Source organism: Bombus flavifrons, chromosome 5 (assembly GCF_040668555.2).
Source record: "Bombus flavifrons isolate JBK064 chromosome 5, iyBomFlav1_principal, whole genome shotgun sequence".
NCBI classification, from domain to species: Eukaryota; Metazoa; Arthropoda; class Insecta; order Hymenoptera; family Apidae; genus Bombus; species Bombus flavifrons.
The window spans coordinates 11,250,442-11,277,005 of record NC_138446.1 but is presented as its reverse complement, the minus strand read 5'-3'; the positions used below and the strand labels follow the sequence as shown (position 1 = coordinate 11,277,005).

General features: G+C 35.2%; 1 protein-coding gene across 9 annotated transcripts in view; it reads right to left on the bottom strand.

Annotated features, from left to right (window-relative positions):
• The window catches only part of LOC138179833 (serine-rich adhesin for platelets), a 70,754-nt gene that overhangs the window by 28,677 nt on the left and 15,513 nt on the right, over positions 1-26,564 (bottom strand). For 8 of the 9 annotated variants that reach the window (XM_069113002.1, XM_069113003.1, XM_069113005.1 and 5 more), the window contains 3 exons: positions 16,188-17,877; positions 15,743-15,908; positions 15,081-15,287 (listed from right to left, as the gene is read on the bottom strand). In XM_069113002.1, the coding sequence (XP_068969103.1) occupies positions 15,081-15,287; positions 15,743-15,908; positions 16,188-17,877 (2,063 nt within the window). Of the gene's footprint in view, positions 1-15,080; positions 15,288-15,742; positions 15,909-16,187; positions 17,878-20,111; positions 20,987-26,564 lie in introns of those variants that run through there. The other variant, XM_069112999.1, reaches the window with a different exon arrangement.

Sequence of the window (26,564 nt, the reverse complement as noted above, 5' to 3'; positions counted from 1 at the left end):
TTTCAACTTTCTTCGAAACGTATAAAAATCCGCTACCTAATTCGTATCGCGAAAAGGGTCTTTCTTTATGGAGCAGAGCTGCCAGTCGGAGGTTTATTAGCTTGTCACTTGTACAATGATTATACCTATTATAATGATTATAATGATACTTGTTGATTTCTCGTACGAAAACTAGAAAAAGAAATACGACAAGTCCATCCTTGTTGATTTACTGATTTTTATACCACCCGGTGGTTAAAAAGGAAAGGTACGAAAGGAGTAGGTCGAAAAAGGGAATAATCTGATAGATTCGAAGATACAAACTTTTGGAAAGCAGGTGTTTTGTAAGAAACGAATAATATTAGTCTAATTATTAGCGTTGGTTTAAGTTACTCGATATTGTCTGAAAAATTAATGTTATTTTTCTCAGCGTTCGAAAGAGATCACTCTTATCAGAAACGCTTTAATTTACAATTACTAATTAACGTTTTCACGTAAAACTGATTGACTGAATATTGAATCTTTAAATTGCGATTCTATAAAATACGGAGAAACATGTTTTATCGTGTTCTGCACTTTCATCTAGGAATTATATGACAATAACAATTGTGTTTATTGTAGTTAAGGAGGAAGTGTATGAGGTTTGTACGAATACGAACGATCTATGAAGTATCAATTAATAGATTTGGAAATTATAGAAATTTTAAGATTTTAATTACGGAGGACAAGCCATTGAACCAACTTTCCTTTTTCCTTGTTTTTTTAGGAAATTTTTCTTACTAAACATTTCGACATCTATTTCAAATGAAACACGTATCAACGTTAATATCGAACTTAGCACTGAAGTAATAATAAGTTATAAGACAGATTTCACCTATTAACAAATTTCATACATTATTCAACAATTGTTTCCTTTGTTCGCTTCTAAATTTTGATGGATTACAGCGTAATAAAAATCATTTGACTGGCTTTCTGTTAATTTCACAAGCGTCACAATATATGTATTACACGTCGCTTATATTTTACGATTTTATCAAACGATATCAACCATTCGATCCCGCATCATCGTATGGTAATTAAAAGTGAAGCGTTCAACGCGACTATTCAATCGTAAAATAAATAACAAACAAAGATTTGTTGCTGTTCTATCGGAAAAATCATTCCAGCGTAACAATCGATTAGGATTTTAAATGCAGCCTTTATTTGTTTCGTACATAAATACATCTCATCAATACAATTGCAACAGCTATTACGAAATTAAACATCTCTTCGAACCAAATAGAATAATTTTCAAACAGTAACGTTCAGTGAATACTTATTAAAAATACGTAACGCATAAATTTGGCTTCTTCCTGTTTACACACGAGTATTCGACATTTAAATATAAATTACATCGAACGAATTTACGTTAGCCGAAAAAGCACAAACAGATACTGTAGTCGTAATTTTCATCTACGTACGGTTTCTTCTCAACTAAATTTACGCATCATACGATCGATCAATTTTTCAGACGAAGACTCGGACTGTGTTCGATATCAACGATGTTGAGTTTAAAGCTAGGATTAAAATTAGGTATAGAATTAACACCGACATTGTCGTTCGTTCAAATTAAATTATATTAGCACCCTTTTGGCGGCATTTAATACTTTTACGTATTGTTCGCGTGTCGTTTCAAACGTACGACCGTCACGAGGACTTTACGTCGAAACGACATACGTAAAGCTATTTATCATCTTACTATATCAGCGAATAAATTAAGTTAAATAGATAGATAGTAAATGTAAATCACTCGCTATGCACGTATGTATTAATATACGACGATGAGAATAACTCTTAGTTTCTGAATAACAGAAAATTATATTCATACAGTATAAACATTATTTATTGCAATATATATTTCTTTATATCTTCTCTCTATGAATTATCAAGACTATTTCTGATTAGTCGTCACTGAGAACGGTGCCACGCGACACCTCTGACAAGGATAATCGTAAAACCAGACCACGCAACTTCATCGAGATACGAAACGAAAATTCAGAAGTAAAACGTCGTTCGAACAATGGATAATCCGCTGGATTACAATTCGAAAGAATTTCAGTAAGCAACTTGAGCAAAATTCTCAATTAAGTCAAGACGAAAACTATCTTCCTGTGATCAGACAAAATACGTCGGAAAATCTTACGCATACTCTTCGGGCTCTAACGGATAAAGAAACAACGAAAACAACGTAAATGCATTTCAGTCTCTGTAATTCACCTCGTTCCGTTCTATGAAGTCGAATTTAAAATTGAAGCCAAGGACAACGAATAGATTTAATGGACAGATGGACGATTCCTCCATCGAATTTCACATTACGATTCGTAAATTTCTTTACGTAAATTGCAATTACGTGCGTAATTGCTAGAACCGAGAGTTAAATACACAGTTTTCGATTACAAGGAACATCGCTAAAAGGGCGAAGCGAATTTTGAGCGCAGTCTAAAACACAAGAAATAACAGACAAATGGATTGAATATCTTTCCTCTGGAATCATTGGAAAGCGGAGCTAGCAGCCTCTTGGATAACAAATTTTGATATCTAGTTACGGAGACGCGGTTTTCATCTGTATATAAAACACAAGAAGACGTCTAACTTGAGAAAGGAAGATCGTGTTTCTGAAATTCAAACGAGAAGAAGAAAGAAGAAGACATTCGTGATTGATGAATACACGGATGATTTGTACGCCATGAATCGTAAATGCTGTTTGCTATAATGCCGTAGATGTAAACCCTATCCCCATAGAAATTCAAGTTGCTTTGTTCGTGTTGTTTAAACTAGGTCCTTCCCATTTTCTTTCTTCTTTTTTTTTTTTGCGACACGACCCTACTTGGCTGTCTCATTGGAGACGTTAGGGTGCGTACCGGAAGGGTCCAGTGTACAGCATGCATGATTCACGAATCGTACAGCACACCAATTACTCCGTTATTGTTCATACGAATATGTTCGATAAGAGATTGAGGCACTTAACAGCGCATCCTTTCAAGATCTCACGAATGAGTATCGCGAGTAGATGGTTCGTACATTAGGTCCATGATACGAGGTGTATTTATTATCTTCCTTTTAACCCTGCTACGTTCTTCCGTATTCTAGAATTTTCCATTTCTTTAAAATTTTATTTTCTTTAAAAAATTAAAAAATTGAAGATTATAAAGCTGTGGTACACCGTAATTTTGGAAAATCTGAACTACGATTGGCGAGAGCAACTGATAAATATATCGTGTAGCCTACGGTAGACAACTGTTATCAATTTCAAAGTTTCTTTCGTTCATCACTGCTCGATAAAACACCGTCGTAAAATATTGAGAAAAAATTGTAAATTGTTTCTGGATCGTAAATTATCTTTCTGGTTTGCTAAAACGAGATCGAAATACAGGAATTGGATGATCGTAGCAAGATTAATTTCCTCGATGATTATCTTGAATACGAGTATTTCCAAATATACTCCATAAGCTATGGTTTTCTCATTCTACGGATACCTACAGGAAACTACGCGTACTACGGGTAAGATGCTAGATGTGTAGCAAATGTAAATGCATCCCTAGCGAGCTCGTAACGCGTCGAATCAATTGCTGCATAAACCAACGATAAATACTTGAGTATACATTAATACATATCCCCTGGGGAGATACAGTAACAAGTAAGAGCCAAAGGGTTGGGTTCGTACGCTATGATTCACCGTGTAAGCAAAGCAATGTCCATGGGAGTCCATGGGATCAAAGAGGAACGTCAACGCCAGGCTACCTCTATAAAACATTAAACCTAATTTACTGTGACATACACTGAATCGCTGAAACGTAGAAAGTACATTTAACATTTCATAGTCTCGGTTTCGGAATTTTTAACAAGCTTTGCTAAACAAGATCTCTAAATAGATTATCCATAGAAACATTAAACGGTGTATCATGTTTCTAATTAAAAGATCGCTCTACGGTTTAGTTTGGAAATTGATTAGAACGTTTTATGTTAACGATGAATTTGAATATCATTTAACGACGAAAGCCATGGTATTCTTTAGGTTTGTAATCTTAAGCGAAAGTCAAAGTCCGACCAAGTTTCGTGTCGCTACGTGCAGTTGAAATTTAAGTGGAGCGCGCTATCGTCTAATCTGATGTTTCAGATATTTGAGAATGCCAGTAAAATCAACGAGAACGTGGTCATTTTCAGTTTCATTAAAACATCAGGGTCGGTAGATACTTAAGGGGTCTCTATGGGAAACTAGTTTACGTAATGTTCTTTGAAGCGGCAGACGATATCAATTTGGGAGGCAGGAATTTTCGAGTTAGTTAACTACGATAATTACGAACTCGACAGGTGGCCATGGAGGCTCACCCTTCTAAGGGTTCTACACTACGAACTTAGTTTATTGGAAGTACCTTTAATACAATCTCGGACCGCCGAATTAGATCCATGTAACACAAAAATGTCACTTTTGCGCTGTAATACATTTTGGATTCTTCTTAAAGATTCTTTTAAAAGAATCTGAAAGAGTCGAGTCATGTCACAGGAGGAATACACGTGAGCTAAGAATTATTTCCAGACAAGGGAAACATAAATAGGAAAGAAAAATTATTAAGAAGTGTAACATCCTAGTAATTGATAAACTTTGCTGTTGCAAAATTTACTCAGGCTATTCAATTTTACTAAAAAAAATAGGGAAATATTTTAAATGATTCTAATTCGATGTTCGATGGCTGTACTTTCTAGCGGAAGAACATTGGATCTATGTTCGGGTGAACTTACGATCAATTGCAAATCTAACAGCTCTCACTCGTTTAGTATTATATAGCAAATATACGAAAAAGGGATATATATTAATATATATTTTATAATAAGACGACTAATTTCCTATCATTGGAAATTACGTTGAAGAAAGAGCGAAGAATAATCGTATTGCGTTTCAGGAATATCCAAAGTGTCAATTATACGTAAAATATCGTATATGTACATCTAATAAAATAAAGGTATGTGATATAGGAATTGCAAGCATCGCGCTTATATGAAAATGTCGAATTATACGAAATTCGTGTATCAAATAATTGTACAATTACGTTCGATCACAATGATGATCTAACCTATTATCAAAACGATCCTTAAAAAAAATATCTACGGTAACACGAACGCATAATTAAAAGATAAGAAGAAGTAAACCATTTGGCATTACCTCGCACCTATCTATATCTATATGGAAGTAATTGACGAGTAGTAATACAAGTTCACGCAAACGAGGAAAACGAAATCACAGTGAAACGAAGCAAATGAAAAAGCAATCGTGCGGCATAATTCTTTACAACATGCTCTGTTTTCTTGGTAACAAAATATAGAAAGAAGAATAGAAAAAGGAAAAGCATGAAATCGAAAGATCGACACGGATCTGGCACGACGATCGATCGATCCTTCTCGATGAATCTTTCGTAGCGCTGCGTCTTCTTTTTAATATTTTTCCAAAGTATTTATATCATTTACGCTCGCTCGCAGCACGCAATCGTAATTGCTATACTCCTTTTACGATTACGGATAATAATAGCGCTGGGCATCGAATACGAATACGACGTTCACTACTCATTTTCTGTGTATATATTTATCGATTAAGCGACGATTAATTGAATCAGCTAGCAGACTAGGAAACACACTGAAAAGAAGAACAATCAGAACCGAAAACGGTTCGGATTTGGAACTTTTGACAAGGACGAAAGTTTATCGGACGTGACGGAGACTCGTATGAAATTGGAAAAATAATCTCTATCGTTCATTCTACTTGTCATTATCCTTCGTTTGTTTCATCTCGTTATTTATCGTCACCTGCTTGTGCTAGCGTTCAGCTACCCGACGATTATAACGCCGTATCTTAAGTAAATACGTCTGCTTATTCGAAAAAGACTTTGCTCGGACATTTCATCATTGAAAAGATAACTTTCATGCGTGTATTCGTTAATATGATTTCGCCATTCTGCTCTATACTTGTTTCTTTGTTCTCTTTGTTCCTTTCTGTATTCTTTATCTTTCAGACCTTTCCTTTCCCTCTCTCTCTCTCTCTCTTCCTCACTCTCTCTCTCTCTCTCTCTCTCTCTCTCTCTCGGAAAGTCTCAACTCTTATGCCTGAGTTCTGTCCCTATTGCAAGTGTATATTACGTCCGTGTTCTCAACGCTATGCCGACTTAGTCGCTGCGATTAGTGTGGTTTCGCTAGTCGACAGAGAAGGGCCGGCGGGTTGTGGTCGCTAGTTAGGATATGTCAGCTGGTAGTAGTCCCCACCCGCGGAGTCCTCATCGGGGCTTTGCAATTGCTTCACTCGCTTTATTAGCGCGCTAGAACACAAAATACTATCGCTGAATTGACGTCCTCTCAATTTTTCAGTTTTAAAAAAATTTTATTTTTTTCTTTTGTTTTAGCTGTTTAATTGAATCTTGCGTAAATCTATGCTTTACCGCTATCTCAGCAGATTCATATTCACCGATACCAATTTCATTGTACGCGTTTCTTGACCTTCTTCTCGTACTGCGCGAGTGTAACAACATTAAAAACAGAAATTGCCTCGATTCTACCGAAAAACTAAAATCAAGCTAGATATATATATATATGTATATATGTGTATATGCATATACAGGGTGGTTGGTAACTGGTGGTACAAGTGGAAAGGGGGTGATTCTACGCGAAAAAAGAAGTCGAAAATATAGAATAAAATTTTTTTTGTTTTTTTAATTTTTCCATCGAGACAACGATCTACAGTGAGATCCGTTATAACGAGACGCGATAAAGTGTACGCGTACCGAGCGAAAATTCAAAGTCGATTTTCTCGAAAACAAAGCCTCAAACGAAAAATTTTTATTCTACATTTTCGACTTCTTTTTTCGCGTAGAATCACCCCCTTTCCGCTTGTACCACCAGTTATCAACCACCCTGTATATATATATCGCTGTTGTATATAACTGTTCTCGGTTACTGTACAAAATATCGAACTGAAAATTGAAAACTTACAAGAGAATTTAGAGTATGTGACCTGGATAAGAAAAAAAGAAAGAAGCAGAAGGGCTGAAACGAGGATTGTCACATCACGAAATAGGGTTGACCACAACGCATCTACGTCTTTTGCAGGCTCAAACGACAACACAACTCCCTCGACGAGTACAGAGATTAAAAATAAATGAACAAAACGCATACACGCCACGAAAAATGACAAGCAGGGTATCACGTGAGCGGAGGAGTTTGATGCAATGAACGTTCATCTCTTGCGATTATATTCCAAGAACCGTACGATGAGACTGTATTATTACAACTATTATTACCGGTAATAAAACGACTGTCTTTCCCAGCGTTCGCTTTTATTTTCAAGGATGACTCTTCCTTTCACAAACTTCCCTTGTCCATTGTCTCTGCGTGACAATTACTTTACCACGTACTTTTTCTATTTTATCCCATGAGCATGTCATTTCCAGAAACGTCTACTTACTCGCTGAAGGTATTTTCGTTAAATAAAATCGGAATTTTTATGTGTTCCAACGATCGCTTCCTAACAGCAGAGAATTCACTTCTTTTCGCAGGAAAAAAGAAAAAAAAAAAAAAAAGAAAGACGAGGTTTAAACGAAATATCGAAGCAACATAGATGATTGTAACAAAAAAAAAAAAAAAAATAAAATAAAAAGCAAGACGTAAAACTCGGACGAAAGACGCAGTTCTAGCCGAATATACACCGCGTCTCATAATTATGAAACCAGTCGATTTCAATTTTTCTATTCGTTGTCATATGTATGTAGTTGTTCGAAATTACGTTGAGAAACAATGTATCCTTCTCTTGCGCAGACAGGATAGAAAACTAATTTATTCCTGTGTGTTTCATAACTAAAGAACAAGCGTAACAGAATATGGTAAAAATTGGAAGAGAGGAAGCCACCTTCGGTTTCGATAATTTTTTGATAAATCGTAAAAGTATAGTAAAATTTTAGTCGGTTTATTAAACGGTTATTACGAAAAACAATTTAGACAACGGTGCGTAATTTTCCAGACGCTATTTACAACTAATAGAATGTGAATAACCGAGACATTTTTCCTTTAGGTAACCCAGACCTAAACAAAACTCATTTTCGATTAACATAAAATTACATTTTAATTTAAAAAATCTGTTCGGTATACTACTGTAGCGAAATACAAAATAATTTTACTATGAACTTTTTCTGTTTAATAACAACTTTGTAATAAATGGCAATCCCCAATTAAAACGTTCGCAATACTATTCAGTGTGACTTTGACAATGTATTAAAAAATTATGGAAATCGGAAATGGCTCCCCTTTTGTGAATATTTACACGGAATATTATACTACGCAAAAATTGAACTGAAAATACAATAAAATGAAATTACAACGATAACTTTTCTAACTTTAACCGTACGATTTTCCATAGCTTTAGTCAGACTCTGTCGTATTGCGTCTTGTACTTGTACAATAATTGAACATTTTAGGGGTAGTTTCATAGTTACGAGATCCGGTATAATATATTAAACGAAGAATACGAGCAGTAAATATAAAACATAATCCTCGGATAGAATATAATTAGAAACGATGTATATATTACAAGATTATTTGTCGTTAACGATAAGTTCTTTACAATTCGACGTTAAATCGGTACAAATGGTTAATATAAAATATTTTGTATATTTAAATATCGCTAACATTAGTGAGTGCTTTGACGAAAGTGATTCTACGTTTATAATATTACTGTGAGAATTGTATAAAGGCAGAATCGTCATCCAATGTATCGTCTACGATCTCAATCGGCTACTATTCTAAGTACATTACAAATTAGAAAAAGCTACGAAACGAGGAAAGAAGAAAACTGACGTTCCTCCAAAATTCTCAATACGCAAACAAGATAATTGTGCATGCAGCATACACAATGAGAAAGCGCAATTAAATAATTACAGGTTACGAGGGGACTACATCAAGAGGTAACTCTAGATAAATCTAGCGATTTAAGTGACACGTCGAATACGGTGCAAACTACGGTAGAACTTGGTCTTGTAATTACCATGTTCGATGATACATTCTGAAAGAAAAATTCTATCAGATTTTCTGAATATTAGGCGACCGTTATTCGATAAACATCACGTAACTTGTAATTGTTAAAAGCGTATTATCGTGCAATCGAGATTATCTGTTATATATCCTGTGATTTTTTCTTTTTTTTTTTTTCAATAGAGACGTGGAAAATTTTTAATTCTTCATCGATATTATTCGTTTATGATTGCTGTATTTGTTCGAACCAACTCGAAATTTTCCAAGCAAAATATAGAATCCATCGAATGTTAAAAAGAATATTGAAAATCGTAAATATTTGTATTTATAAATAACGATACACTTTTATTACGATAATCGCGATATTTATAATTCGTTCTATTCCGTTTGCTCGAGTTTACATTGTAACAAAGATAGTATAGGAGAAAGAGATTCTGATCGTAATAAAGAGAAACTTCTCTTCTCTGTGGTTCGTGTCATTTTACTTGAAACTTTGCTATTTTTATTACAAACGTAGGTACGTAGGTATTGTAATTTATTCGTTTGATTCTAGACTAGAATAAATCCATACCTTCGTTCATTCTTACGCCTCGAAAATTATTTATATGCATATCTTTAATTGTTACAGGCCTCCGCAATAAATATTTGGACAAATTGAATACAATAATCTACGTTAAAAATCTTAGGTTCATGCATGGTTTCGGGAAATATTACTATCTTAAAGGTAATGTATAATTATACAGCAGCGTTATAGTTACTAAAACTAGAAACATGATAGTATTGCCAAATATTATTCGCATAGCACAAAGGTTGTGCGTAATATTTAATATTCGTCTAGATGGAAGGAGAATGCCTTCAGAAATATATTATGGAGTACATTTCTCTGGTGAAAACAAGTGGGAATATAATCGATTTTTATTAATAAATATAAAATATTTCCATTAATAAATATCAGATATACAGGGTGGTTGGTAACTGGTGGTACAAGAAAAAAGGGGGTGATTCTACGTGAAAAAAGAAGTCGAAAATATAGAATACAATTTTTTTTTTTTTTTTTAATTTTTCCATCGAGACAACGATCTACAGTGAGATACGTTATAACGTACCGCACGCGTACCGAGCGAAAATTCAAAGTCTATTTTTTCGAAAACAAAGCCTCAAATGAAAAATTTTTATTCTATATTTTCGACTTCTTTTTTCGCGTAGAATCACCCCCCTTCCGCTTGTACCACCAGTTACCAACCACCCTGTATATATATATATATACATACAAAATGTATATACAAACAAACAACGTGTATTACAGATTTCATGAATAGGAAGAGACGATAGCAAAAAGATTCTAAATAAGAAATATTAGAAATCACCAGATTATTAACAAAGTACTCGATAAAACTTATTAATTTATCTGTTTACGTCATTCTTTCAATGATAAAGAGTGGCTTCCCATTCTGTAATTTAAATCTGCAAGGTGTGTTGTAAAATAAAACTGCGTTGGTTGAGAGTAATCTTTGTTGCTTGATACGCGAGTAGCTTTAAAAGAATCATCGGTGGAAGGGTCATAGTTGTGACTTTCAATTGAACATGAAGCCATTGATGCTTGCAATTAATATTTCCAGCGAATGAATAATGTTCGTAGATGAGCAAAATATTTGCACGTGGTATACGATAACTGAGATTCTACATTATTTGAAATCGTTAAAAATATCTGGTTTTCTTTAGTCTGCTTTTTCCATTTTGCAGTTTCTCTTAATTTTACATATGTCGGTAACAACTGGAATTGTACGTTAATTTAACAACGATGTACACGCGTGCTTTACGCAAAATAAAAGTTATGGAATGTGTTAATATTTCACGTTAAATTTATTATATATTTACATCACTGCATGTTTCGAACTGAATTTTAGTTCCGCTTCTACCATGTAAATCTTCAATTACAGGATACCACGTTAAAAGTACTAAAAGATAAACAATAAACTCAATCTGAAATTACCGATTACTTATTAAAAAGTTACTTATAAAAAATTACCTATTTCATAAAAATTATGTAATAAAATCCTTCGGAAGTACGACTCTTAAATAATACATTTTTCTCATATACGAATACATCTTTATATTAGAATACCACATATATAAAATATAATATACTATTCGTTTTGATATTGTATACTTTATATTATACATTGAATATTAATAACAATATCCCTATACGAAAACAACTATTCAATTCTACTTTGTTCGCAAGTTCCATTTAACGCAAGTAGAATTTTTATAAAAAATTTGAAAATACAAAAATGCACGGAATGCTCGTCAGAAAATATCTGAAGTATTTGATATTCTAATATTTAGTAAATGGACAAATTACTACTTACATTCTGATTCTCTAATTGCGTTTATAAAAATATGAAATTTGCATAAATATCCGCAGTCGATAAAGTAATATTATTGCTATATGTAATTTGAAAGATGAACTCCTATTATTATTGTGTACAACAAGATACAAATTTTCATTAGAGGATTTCACTGATATCGTAAGAACAGTAGGACAAACGCTGATAGTATATCGTTAATCTTTCCATTTAATGCCTTTTTCGGGAAATAATCTACCAAGAACATATAGTCGTTTCTTCGCGGAAAGGGAAAGCGTAAAAACGTATCACGTACGATTTTGTTAAATGAAATTACTCACTAAGACCCTCGAAAACGTGATATTCTTTTACGGTTTGACAGAACACTGTCAAACATTAAGTCACGTACTGAACGAATTTCTTGATAAGGTACAGATATGTAATCTATTATCCTTTCTTTTTGCCTTGCACTATGTATCAATTACCATCGTGTAGCACTTCACTTTTGGATAAAAGCAGAATGGAAGAATGCGATAACACTACACGAGTGAAAACTTATACGAAACAACGAACGGTAAGAGCGCACACGCGTTACTAAACAGTAGTAACAAGCGCGTTCCGCGTTTCAAGCTCGAGTTGCCGGCGGTGCCATGACACTCGTCTGAGTCAGCGAATGGGGGAGAAGGAAGCCGCACAGTGGGGGTAATAGAGGAATCGCGCGCAGACGCGCGCTAAATTTCAACCCCTGCTGTTCTTTCAGTTATTTTCGACGCAATTATATTTTTCTAGCATTAAAAAAACTATTTAAAGTTTGAAAGATTAATATGAATGATTTCGTATTTCAATTTTATGTTAAAGATCTTTTGAAAATCTTATAGGCTCTTTTCGTTTGCCAAAATAAGAGCAAACACTATAAAATGATGATAAATAGGTAAATAGTTAATGATTGAAATCCTAGTCTCTTTACATCTTTGCAGCTTGTGTATTCTGTGTAAAAAGAATGATATTCGTTAAGAGGTGAGTTGAATTAGTTAAATACCCCGCGATTTTTTATTATGTTTCAAAAATCTATTTATATAACATCGGTATGTTTCACAGGTATATTTTCCTGCAGCCTAAGAAATTAAAAAAGCGATAAAAACATTTTGCATTACTTAAAAGAAAGAAGAGAATAAAATGTATGAAATAACTATTTATAAAAATGAATTTGTATAACGTTATTATACATTTTAAATGTTCAAATAGTATTACCTCGCGGATTTAAAATATAAAAAATATTTCCCTTTAAAACACATTGCCAGTATTTGACAGATATAAGAGATATTTTCTTTTATAAATTTATTGCGACAATTAGCAACGTTTCATTTGGTGTGAAGTAATATGTCTGTTTAACAGAAATATTGTTGCATATTCATCCCTAAAAACACGTCCGCTTTTCATTTCATGTGCATCCGTGTAAGTAATTTCTATAGAGTTTCTAACTATTGATTTCAGAATGAACGTTCTGACGAGTGTGATATCTCGCTTGCAGAGTAGTCTCTGCATGTCGGAAATGCAGACGTAGTTTTAAATGGATGAGACATAGCTTTATCCATCACAGAATAGTGTCTCTTGCATATTGTATAGCCTGGCGTATTTCACAAATGTATGCGTTGAAATGATTCCATTTAATCCTTCTACTGTTGGATAAACAACTTTGTAAGGAAAATACATATTTTTCTAATCGGAAAAATAAACAGTATATGTATGTATATCACGACTATCGAAATGTCATAAGTAAACAGTATTTACATTAAAATTTATAATTATAAAAAAATTAACACGATTGATTAAAGAGTAAAAAGAATATTTTTTCAGCCAAGATCTGTGAAATACGTAAATAACAGGATATTTGCATGAATTGTTTTTTAATAAAAGCTATGGACAATTTTAAATGATACATATTTGAGAAAGTACAAAATCATTGAAGGTATAGAATATCGGTAAACAAAATGTGTAGCAAATATTCGCTTTATAAGTAAAATGATATGCTAAAATAAATACAAGATAATTGTACTTATCGTTCTTTGATTTTTAGGCTTTAATTACTTGGATATGAAACTTCAATATTTTAGTTTAAAATAGGACTCATAAAGAATGATAAAATGTGCATCAAAATTTAAAGGATGCATATAAAATGCTAATATTAAAGATCATATAAATATTTTTCATTGCTAAAATTCTTAAAATTTGATAATAAATATGTTCATGTTTTTAAGAGTATTACTTTTCATCTTCATATTTACATTTTTCTTTTAAATTAAAAAAAAGTGAACAAATACGACATCTTCTCCCTATATTATATCTAAGCATTGTGCTAGATATTCTTGTCATAATACTATTACTATTAGCAGTTTAATAACGGTGGTAATTCTGTCGTTCTATGCAGTTTTCATTTTATATATTAATATATAAATAGAAAACTGTATGACAACAAAAGTTGTCAATACTAATACACAAATATTCTACAGAATTATACTGCATTTATAAATTACTAAATTCAAAACATGCTTAAGAAAGAATCATGCATTTAAAAGTAAGACAGCCAATAACGGAAAATATATTTAATTGCTTTTTACAAAGTATCGTATTAAATTTTATCATTTAAATAATAATCTTTTCAAAAAATATTTGCAAATTTATGTGCAAAATCAACGTGTCGAATTGTTTTCAAATACTGCTGTCTAATTAAAATTATAAAAAAATCATATGCAATTTTTGCAAAGCTGACTGGCAAATGTTTTCTGTTTCGTTTCTTCTTCTTTCGTTGCTTTAACTTATTGGTAAGAAAAGAGACTTCAAACCGGAAACCGAATAAAATTATGTTAAGTGATTTCTTTTGTATAAGAAAAACAATGAATATTCACGGATTTTTATATTTATCTACAGCAATGCACGACTTACCTTATGCATCCTAGAAATTGAAATAGAAACTGATCTAACAATAACAATATCTGTGTACTGCGTTTATATTCTATTTACTTCTTTTTCAAGAATAAATTTCATTTAATCATATCTTATAAAAAAAAATTGCATTACTTTTAAAGTACTAGTGACTTGTGCGCATAAATAGAAATGTATAAATCGTAGATAATCTTTCCTTCGATAAATAAATAAATGTTACTTTAACTGATTTTTAGCTATAATTAATAACGTTCATTTTGTGGGTACATATGCAATCTTAAAAACCTCTATTATCAGAGCAAATTTCTATGCAATAAATTTATGAACTTGAGCTCCCTCAATTTCATTGCATACAACTAACAAGATAAATTTAAAATCGTTAAATAACTTTTAAGTGTCATACATTAAAATGAATTGTTCCCATTTCATTATCCCCATACTATACTGTAGAATAAATCCGTACAAAGTAACATACGACAAAGCAACATATAACATAACTAAAAAAAGCATTTTTGAAGCTACAGAAGAATTATGCGTTTTTCGAAGTACATTGATACCAATAGCAATAGGGACATTGAACTATCGTCAAGATAATATTAAAAAAAAAAACATGTTAATATCATTGAAATTTTACTTGAAATGATTTTAATACATTTTGGTCTGAATGTAATTATATCTATCGTAAGATCATGCGTTGTTTTAATCCATGAACAGTACAAAGCGATTAAGAATTTCAAAAGCGACATAAAAGCTTTAAATACACACCCTATTTCGTTGGCTGGTTGATTATTATTATTGGCCGATCCACTGTTCACGTTGTTGTTAATTGTGTTGGTGTCATTAGCTTCTTGTAACGTTTGACACGTATTCAATAAAGAGCTCCATTGCCTCATCACTTCTTCGCCTTGGGCCTCCAATTCGGAGAGAATTGTAGCGTTATCCATATCTTGCAATGCCGTGCCTGTCTCCATTCTAAAATGCAGAATAATATTTAGCATATCTCTTTTAATGCTATCACATACATTAAATTTTACTACTTTTGCGAATTCCATTTAAATTATCAAATATATATACATACTGCTAGTCATAAATATTAGAAAATCTACAGATATTTAGTACAAATTGAATAATTTTCACTTCTTCGACTGTCCAGTCAGATGGTATAATATTTTGCTATAAATCTCTTATTTCATTCGCACTATATAAGCCTTGTGATATAAAATACCAAATAAAATCAAATTTATTAGAATTTTCTAATAAACATAACAAGTAGATGTTCTAATATGTCTAGCCAGTATATACCGTCTTAACAACAAAGATTCGGGAAATATATAAAGCGCATCATCTTACTTAAAACATACAAAGCAGATGAAACATTTTACATATAGAAATTTGTACATTCGAAGAGTATGGAAGAAAATACCAACCGATGTTGATTTTCTTCGTAAGAGCTCGCATCGCTGTGTTCGTAATCCAATATCAAATCATCAGAAGCGATAGATTCACAAGGAGATAAAGTGTCGACACTGCCAGCTCGACTTATTCGTTTGCCGTGGTGAGGGCTATTGGTTGCGTTTTTTCCATGTCCAGTGCCTAAAAAAAATAATAATTTGTAAATATTTGTCATACTGTTTATTTAAAATATGTATATAACTTTACATGATCGAAACTGTGCAATTATATGTATTGCTCATCGATAAATTACGTTCCAAATTAAAATGTACGTACTTTTAGAGACTACAGTCGATATTAAGTCACGGTTATAGTTTACAAAGTAAACGAGAAAATTATTCCATTCGTACACCGTTAAATGTAATAAACACATCGACACAAATAGAATAATTTAGTCGCATAAATTTCTGAAATATTCACCTGTTTTAGGACTAGACTCGACCAGAGTGTGACTGTTCTCGGTGACCACTTGACTAGCCATAGCAGATTGTGTTTCAGCGCCAGCCCTCGAATCGTCAAAAACAAGCCCAGGTTGATCAGCGATCTCATCGTCAAAAAACTCTCTGCCCTCCGATAAGCTTAACGAATTCGAGGCGTTGGTTGGCGTTCCAGGACTATCATCGTCTATAACGGTGCCAGATTGTTCCATCGCGTTCTCCCTTTTCGGAGCTTTCGTGTCCGACTGAGTAATACTGGCCGTGAGACTGTCGAAAAGACTATCAACAGGCGAGGTTTCGTCATCTATAAGGGTTGTTGACGTAGCCGCAGCTGCGGCGAACGCAGGATCTTCGATGGTAAGAAGCACGGAACGCAATGGAGTTTTTGGGAGCGTTCCAGACTTAGACATACTCGAAGATGAAGTTTGCATGTGTTGTACAGACATAGAACGTTGACATTCGTCGCTCGAGCTCAACGAATACTCGTCGGCCATAGCTTCTCCATGACCGTATTCAGGGTCATCGGAACTCGGTGGACTGAAGTCTGACTTAATAGAAGGAATCTTCTCGGAATGTGATCTGTCTTTGTAAACTTTCTCTTCGCCTAATCCTTCGTCGTAACCCTCTGACGAGGTGGTAGACATGGACGTCGTAGATTCGATATACCTATTGTCCTTATTTACGATCCTTTGATATTGCGTGGTTCTCTCTCGTACCAGACCGGTGTTGGCCGCGATGAATGTTTTTGGCAACGGTATAACAGATATCTCGGTGACCGTGCTATCGTCGTCCCTTACATCCCTGACATCGAAACTTTTCCCATTTACGACCATCCTCAAGTTCCTAGATCTACCCATACCACGCCTTCTTGTTAGAGATCCATCCGTATAATCCACGCCCCTGGAATCGGTCTCGCCCGCGCAACCTAGCTGACTTCCGACACCGGAATCTTCCGTGCTCGAGCCCTCCTTCGAGCTCGTCGAGCTCTTCGACGCCGCGGACACCTTTCTGCTTTGATTCGCCGCGGTTTTCGCCACCTTCGAGTTCGCATCGGTCATTCTTACAGCGTATTGAGGTAGAGGCAGATGTCTGGCGTGCAGAGTATACCTGCCGATTGGCTCTGGAATGCCTGATACTCTGCGATTTGCGTCCGTATGCATAGTATTAGCATTGTTGTACGAAACGGTATTATGTACCGGTGACGATTTCACTTTTGTCGGTTGCGGCACGTTCGAAACTTGGGCCACCCTGTGCGGCTGTTTCACGAAACCCTCTTGTTGCTGGTGTTGTTGTAGCTTCTCCTGATTGTAATGGCTCACCGTGTGACTGCTGCAAATGTCGCTGACTTTGTTGGTGAATTTCGGCTGCGACTGCCGATACCCGAAACGATTCGTCCTAACGGCAATCCCGCTGGATTCTTTCTTGGGCGGAGCTAGCCGCGGTGTCGATCTACCGGATGACGAATTGTGAATCGTCTGACTGGTGTCGTCATCCCGTCTACGATTCTGTTCTGGTCCGGCCGATTTCGACCGTGGATGCAGCATGCTCGATTCGGTGGTATAGCTCGTTATCGGCATCGGTATCCCGGAGGCCGGTCTTCGTCGAAAGCCAAAGGACATTGCCGTGCCGCGCGTATGCGAGCCGCCACGTTTCGACGCGCCCTTATGCTCGTTCTGAAACATCAGCAAAGAAAAGTACTGGAGAGTAAGAACGCTGAGAATGTCGAGAATCTTTTAGCAACGCGTCGAGTCTTTATGTCCTTTGCACTTTCTCTGCGAGCGTTTAGAGATCGATAAAACGGACGTGCACTCCTTTTACGCAGCTGTTTACATCACACACCGCGTTATTTTTACTTGTTACAATCTCGCGAGAAAGTACTTGCTTGCGTTAGACGCGGCTTGCCAAAGATAATACAAAATACGCACGATCATGAATTAATCTAAGGTTTAAGGTCGAATAGCGACTTGGCTAGACGATAATTATTATCTTCGCTGTTACATACGTTACGATGTTACGCGGACAAATATGTATACCAAGGGCAGAAAAATGCGACCAACAAAAGTGGACAGGTTCATAGCTAGGATTTCTATTTTAAGTAATATGGGATATACAATACGAAAGATCGGTCAGTGTTAATCGATATCAGTGTTCAGCTATCTGCTACAAAGTACGTACTTCGTCGAACAATGTTCTAATTGAAAAGGTCAGTAGCGTTTTTCGTTAAAAACTTTACCGTTGCGACAATTCTAAAAAATTATATATTTACGTAATACGAGAATATTGTTGCATAATATAAACATCGTTATATCGGTTGTATGATAAAATTGCGTTGATCATTATCTCGAAATAATTACTTTAACCCCTGATATTGACAGTATTTCGTAATATTTAATATTTTAATATTTTATTTAATATTTTAAAATACATATCAGTGTCAGGCAACTGTTAATTTTATTCGCAAATGAAAGTGCATATAAAATTGTAAAGACGAACAAACGAGGAAATTTTTATTTTCTGTATTTTTTTTTTTTTTATTTTGATAGAAAATGTACATTTCCTTTGTGACATTGTTGTCCTTTATTAACACAATGTTTTGTGGATTAATCGTATTATTTTATATATTTAATATCGCCGTGATTAATCCTTTCGTATCAAATTATATTCTCGAATAATAAGAAATCTTGTTTTGCAATAGAACAAGATTGCTCGTTGTTTTATAAAATGTTTCAATTTGTTTCTTGTCGATTTACGCAGGTAAGAACCTGATCTAATTACCGTCCTCATTTTCAAATTGGATATGGATTTTTCATTCACGCGTACCTCTGATTGTACGACACTTGCACCGTTTACTTTCTGCAAATATACAGCTTGATAAATTTTCAACTAATCTGTGATCGATTATATCGAGTACGAAATACGTGGAATATTTTTTTCTTAAGTGATTCATAATTTGATAACTAGATAACAGCGACGACGAAACAAAACTCGAAGAACAAACTCGTAGCACAACTGCTGTAAGATATTAAAAATGGATATTGTATACAATCCGTTCGACGTAACGTGTCAATCGTAAGATTGTGATGCATCGATGATCACACGTGCCAGGTAACTGCATGGTGAAACCAAAATCTCAAAAATGCGAGGTAACCCGATTTAAAGTCCAGAAATAGAGCAACTACGTTCCCAAATCGACGAACTTCTCTACGCTTTTCGTATACTCGTTCTACGAGTCACAGAGTCGCGTTTAAATGCTTCCTAATGAAAATACAAGGAAAAAGAAACGCGTATAAACTCGTCGATATCCACTTCCCTCTGCAAGAGAGATCACGTAAAACAAAAATCAAACGAAATCCGATGTCCACAAAAAAGAAATTCCTTGTGTAATTGATGCAAGGAGCGTTGCACTCGGTCAAGTGGCATAATTTAGAATCGTTTTATCCGATTAAAAACAATTTTGACACGTGGTTCCCACTCGACGATAATGAATCATTTTTCTTATCGTCCCTCTACAGCGATTGCGATAAAATCCTCTTGATTGGTAATTTAACGTCCAAGCCCTTGCACAGCGACTACACGTACGGGGCAGATATTCATCGTGCGTTGTTTTGGCGCATGAATTTCGCAATGTGTCGTCACAAACGGCATTAATCTTCTTCGTATTATTTATCACCAGATGCACTGCGTCAAGTGAGACCCAGATCTTACATGGATGAGGAGATATATTCGGACAAACACAAGCCAGGTGACGTCTCGTAGACCATCTTAGAGCAACACCCGGCAAAGAGAGAACGGGCTATCGAGGATAAGGCAATATTTATCGCGCAAAAGTGGTCACGATGTGTCATAGCGTGAAAGTTACGACGAAACGATGGTCGATCGAAAACACATAGAAGGATGCATCCCTTACCGCAAAACCGATTCCTTTCTCGTTCTCCAGGCAATCATCCTCGCACCTGGTGCCAATAGACCGGTAATCCATGTCTTCGGGCCAGTGTCAGCCGGCTGTTAAGAAGACTGTATTACGATCGATCCCGGCGTCCAGCCTGCGAGAAGGTTACGTTTGTCTCTTCTAAATCCGCAACGCTGACATCCTGCACCGCTGTGCGCGAATATTTTTAACCGAGGGAGGCACACAGCCGAAAGTACCGGCCAGTTTTTTCGGCCCGAGCAAACCTTCCCCGTAATCTGTCACCTTTTTCGGGTCCTGCACACGTTCAGTTCGTACGCGTTGTCGCCGAAAGACACGCGCACCAATACCTCGTCCGGCTCTCCCTTTTCGTCCCTCCTCGCCCACTCCTCGTCTGTCACTCTCTTTCTCACCCTCGCCACCCGCCCTCTCTTTCTCGCTTCTTCTTCACCCTCGAGCTCCTTCCTCGTTCAACGCGTAGCCGTTTCTTCCTTCTAGTTGGCCGTCTCCGTTCGACCTCGCTTCCACACCACCCAACGGAGAGAGAGAGTACACGGCTAGCAAAACGTGGAATCGATCGACGAAACTGCGCCGGCGTCGCGACGCCACCGCACACCGCGCGCCGTGCCACTCGCGTAGACTGCGAACGACTGATGTCACGAGTGCGCCCGCGCTCGCCTTTCGATGTGTTCCTATATCTAATTGTAAGTACGCTGTTTGCCGGCCTCCCTCTATTCTCTCATACAGCAACGTGCACAAAAAGCGGACCACCAAACGTTTAACGTTCTCGTGCGCGCCAAGGGTTTGACGTTTAACGTTCCACGTTTTCGCACGTACCCACCCACCAAGGTGTTCCTGTGACTCCTGGCTGGCCGCTAATCGCGTTACAACGGACCTCTTGCGCGATTGAACTAAGATCATTAGCGAAATTTCACGAGCGATCAGTTACAAAGGGGTAATGACAAGTTTGGTAAGGAATCGAGTCGAGCTTTACACACGGCTGAATTTTTATAGTTGCGGATTGCAGTAGAACGCGTGATAGCTACGTTTCTGTTGATTTCTTGTTTCTTCGTGTCGCTTTATATCCCGAGAACAATATTTTTCGTGTAAAATGGGTAAAAGCAGGAAGAATCTGTTTGCTCTAGCCAAAGGTATAATTGTTCGAGCAAACGATATTTCAATATCTTCGATGTGTTAACGCTATGACAAACGATATTTCAGCCGCCTAGAAGCCGAAGCGGTGAAGCCGATTTTTTGTCGATTTTCCGGTTTCATCGCACGGATAACGTGATTTAACGCTGAATTTTGAAGAGACAGACGATTCGCTTCCACAAGTCCAGTTACCGCGAGAAAGTGACACGAGTAACGGTAGATTGGAAAAACGATTTAAAATAATGTCCATAGCATCGTTATTCTCTATTTTTCAATTTATGGAGTCGATCAGTGTGGCTTCTGAATTGCTCGTTTCTTAAATCACGAAGGCACGTTCAAGCACAGAGTCGATTAAAAGGACAATTTTGGAATTGGTCGATCGGATGTACTGAATTCTGAAATTGTTCTGGCGTGAAAAGCGAGAAACGTGACTTATCACGTTCTTTCGCTTTTAATCTTCGCTTACGAGCTACCCAATTGTACTACTCGATATGAAATTATAAAAATGCAAAGTACGATCTACAACTTGTCAATCGTCGATTCGCTAAAATTGTTACTTAGAAAATTGTTGTGCAAGGGGGCCTGGCTGGTTCTACGTTCCAATGGTTCAAGTATAGTTACGCGTTATACCTTGCCGATTAGGTGAACGCCTCTTATGCAATTTTGGGAAATCGTGAGATCGAAATATCACGTATATAATACTTTGTTTCTTTTCTTTTTTTAATTAATTTTATTCGTTCGATGGTAATTTACAACGCCTTTCTAAGTTCAATCCATTCTTCTTCCTCGTTTTCTTCCCCTTTCTATGTTCAACTATTTGTAACATTTTGCTTGTTATTCTAATAAATTTTATTTCAATTTTGCGTTATGACACAGTTGATTATCGATTAAGCTTAACTGAGCTATTCTCGGCTCTTTGTGTTTCGTATACGTAACAATATGTTTGTCGCAGTATTTAGTGAAAATTAAATCCATTTTAGGTAATACGGAGATACTTATACTTTTCATTTGAAATTCAAGGCAGGTTTATCTGGCTTCCGATCGATACTTTATATTACGATTAATTTGAATCTGTATTTTTAAATCGAATGTTTTGAGTAAGTGCATCTTCTTCTTCGTCTGGATATCTATAAATATACTGCTTGTTTTTTCAGTAAGTGTTACCCTACCTAATGGTAGGCTCGCGTTTAAATATACATTCTTTTCAAGTTTAATCTTCTGCAAGATTTTGTCACTTCGGTAAGTGTTGCTACAGGAAGCTGTAAACGTTCGTCGTGAACATACGAAGACGACAGGAGAAAAATATGGCACTATAGATATATCTCTGTTGATTTCTCGATTTTAATGTCACTTTACGATCAAAAAGAAGAATGTTCGACGTACGAAGAATTAACGACATAATTGGAAAAGGAAAATAATCTACCAGAAATATTATGGTCGTTTCTCGCAACTAAAACTAGATTTAACGAATTTTTACAGATTTCAATGATCGATACGCGATCGTGAGAACTTGCGAATTGAAGCAAATTATTCGTTTCAATTTTAAACCTGACGATTTACTTGGCTCGGTTTGGCGCGTTCGGGTCTACAAAACATTCGGTGTTACACAATTACGTAACTACCTAAACGATTAGATGGTCTAAATTAATAATCACCACTTGTGAAAATGACTGTATGTCTGCGTCTCTTTTGTGTTCTCGAGTACACGCGTAACTACGTGAACGCGTGCATTTTGACTTACGTGGATGTCGCTGTGAAAGCACGCGCGTTACAGAATACGCAACGAGCGGAAAATTAAATGTCAGACGAAGAATTCGTACCTCTCGTGTATTTTAGTAAAATTATTTAATTTACGTAGTAGGTACCGACAACGAGACGTTATGTTTCTGGTGAATAAGTCAGACTTCCCAACGGTCCATTGAATATACTATACTCGTTGGTCACGAGACCTTTCATTCATAAGAAATGGAATTATATTGTTGCACGCATACGATATACGATATGTATACGATATCCTAAATTTTATTTTAGCGTTAAAATATTAATATCTTTAAATTGCGTGGAAATAAAAACTTGGAAACAATTTCTGTAAATTTTCCTATAGCTCTTTTCAAGAATTTTTTGCTGCAGGATATAATTCTACATAATAATAAATATGTATATGTATATATATTCTTTGTCCAGCGTAATTTATTACTTCGTTAAAAATAATATTGTTTTTGCTTGTCTTCTGATAAAGTATGATATTTAAATATTTCGTTAATTTTGGTCCTTGCGTTAAACGAATCGCGTAGAATAATTTCTCAGTTTAATAAAATTTCTAAGATATTTTGCTCCGATAATAATTAGAGTATTTTACGCTCAGCTTTAGTATAAATATCTAAGTATTTCATAGTAATTTTCCTCTTTTCTATTAAGAGCCCACGTATTACCAGTGGTCTCTATTTACATTTCATATTAAACGTTCATTGCTATATTAGATTGAGGCCAGATCTATCAAATATCTAATTTCTTATCAACTATGATTTATCCATAAAAATTTAATAGAAATTTCTAATCATCGCGTTACACCAAGACAATTTTCTTTCTTTTATCTTATCTTTCCCTCTTCTGCTTCTACACCTTATAAGAGAGCAGATAACTTCCAATTTTTCTGACAAAACTTATCTTTCTACTGTTCACGCATCTTTCCATATTCTTCGAGGTTTACATAAGCTAGAAACAAAGATTATAGATGCATATATCTTACAGTACGCGTCATACGTAATTAACAAAATATTATAACAAAGTGGCACGAAATAGCTGTAAGTTATATAAAATTCTATAAAGACTGTATTTTTATGCATGACAACTAGGATTTCATATTATGCACAACGATAGAATTACACTCATTAGTGACAATTTTAGATATTCTTGTAAAAATTAAATATTATTACAATAATAATGCGTAATTCAGATAACAAACGTTTCCATCAGATAGCGAATACGAGTGCATGAAAGATTTAATTTCTTAAATATCATGAAAAGCTTAATACAAATTTATATCTTTATGGACGCGTCTAAAGAAATAGAATTCGAATAGAAATTTATTTTCTTACTAAAAATTGTACCAGATATTTATTTGAATATTTTATATAATTCTTCGTACTGCACGTATTTTAAATATCGCGTAAATACATAAAAATTCGCAGTCTAATTACTTCGATAATTTCGTCCGCCAAATTATACGAAATAAGAAATAGATTGATATAAAAAGAACGTCTCATTGAAAGATAGATGTACGTCCAAATAATTTTTATAGCCACTGTATGTGGGCGTAATTATGAGCAGAAAATGTCGTTATACTCAGAATAGATGTGAATCGCGTAGGATACTCTGTATACGCTTCATAGTAATTTTTCTAGTACGATAACTTCATTGATCTCGAAATCTGAAACTGCCATGGAGCGATGCACGTTGGACAGCACGGACACGAAACTGAGAAACGAGCGAGCTTCGGTGTTATCACCAACTCGAGTCCAAGAAGACGATGTAAAAAGCATGTGCCATGGGACTTCGCACAATATCCCTTTCAGACAGTACGATAAGCCCTCCCGTGTTCTTCAGCCTTACAACTAGAGGTCTGAGTCTTATGCTCTATAGTCCTCCTTGGAGAACCAGTGCCGCTACTTGAATGTTCTTCCCTCTTTTCCACCCCTTGCTCGTTAATATTGTAGCTTCACGCAGCAACTTGAAACCTCGGACAAAATTGCACGGTGAAAGAACTTTACTCCTCTTTCAGTAAATATACTATTGTACATTTAGTAGAATCTCTAGCCCATCACGGTGTAAATATTAACCATATCTAGGTATTAGCTCTTATCTCGTAAAATAAAATTTGCATCCCATTGTTGCTTAAATAACTTTATCTAAATATTAACTCTTAAGGTGCGTTGCGATATGGTACATTTAGTACAGACTTTTCATCCCACTGTAATCTTATTACGTACGTATTAGGTCGTCCCAAAAGTTTCTTTCCTTTTATAAGGAAATAATAGATGCACAGCATTTTTCGTTTCATATTATTTTACCGAATTACGTATGATCCATCTTGTTCTATTGAAACGATCATAATGGATCATACATAATTCAGTAAAATAATATGAAGCGAAAAATATTGCGCATTTATTATTTCCTAATAAAATGAAAATGTTAACTCTTACTAACACTTGGTATATTGATGTTCCACTGGTGCTGTCTAACTATGATAATATACAAATTATTTTTGCCAAAAAAGACGAAGAAAGGGAGAACGCTATTGCGTAATAGAAATAAATTGTGAAATAACGTGTTGTGTTAAATCGATTTCGTCGATCGTATCGAGGCTTATGCCAGATGCAATCCTTTTGCCTATGTACCAGCTCGATAATGAACTGTTAAATACATAGAAGCCTGTTGCGTAATTATAATACGAATGACAATTACTCGAATGTTTCATAAGAGGAATTTCGTTAATGTATAACTATAATTGGCATAATAAGAAGTTCGCAGGAAATTTTCGACAGCTATTTTAATTAGTGCTAATTCATTGTAAATCTTTTTAAATAAGAGATTACAATCTTTTTATAATGTGTTTCTTCTCAGGCAGGAGGCGCGTTTCATTCTTTCACTTTCAGGGATAAAAAGAGTGAAAAAAACAGGCGTTTCACTCGGATGACGCAGACTGTGCACGATGTGCATTGAAAAGCGAACTTTCACGTTGAACTTGGCAAACGCGAAAAGAGTTCGCGGATAACGCTGACAATTAGCGTGACGTTTATCAGATTCTTCTCAACGTTATCGTAAGAGCGACGAGTCATCAGATTTTGACACGGCCTCCTTTTCTTCTATTTTTCGATATTCCTGCCTTCGGTTTCGTCGTTTTAATCTCACGTCACCGTGTCAGCATCTTTTAACACGGGTTAACTAGCTTTGGGTCCGCGTCGCAACCTTCTTATTAAAAAATATGACTCACTCAGAAGTCACATTGACGAAACCGAAAATTGCAAGGTGAAGACTGCCAGACTGCGGATATTCGCGCAATTTTATATTTTTATGAACATAACTAAAAAAAAAAAAAATAGATTCTAGATAGATTCTAAAACGAATTTATTTCGTCTGCTAAATATTACAATAAGTATTCTAGCTTGAATATTTTACATATTACGCGCATTTTGTAGATTTTTGGAACTTTACATTTTTTACTTAAAACCAAAAAATGCATAAACGTAGCCATAACGTTGCGAGAATTATTTTTGAAGATTTACATGGAATGGAATGTTC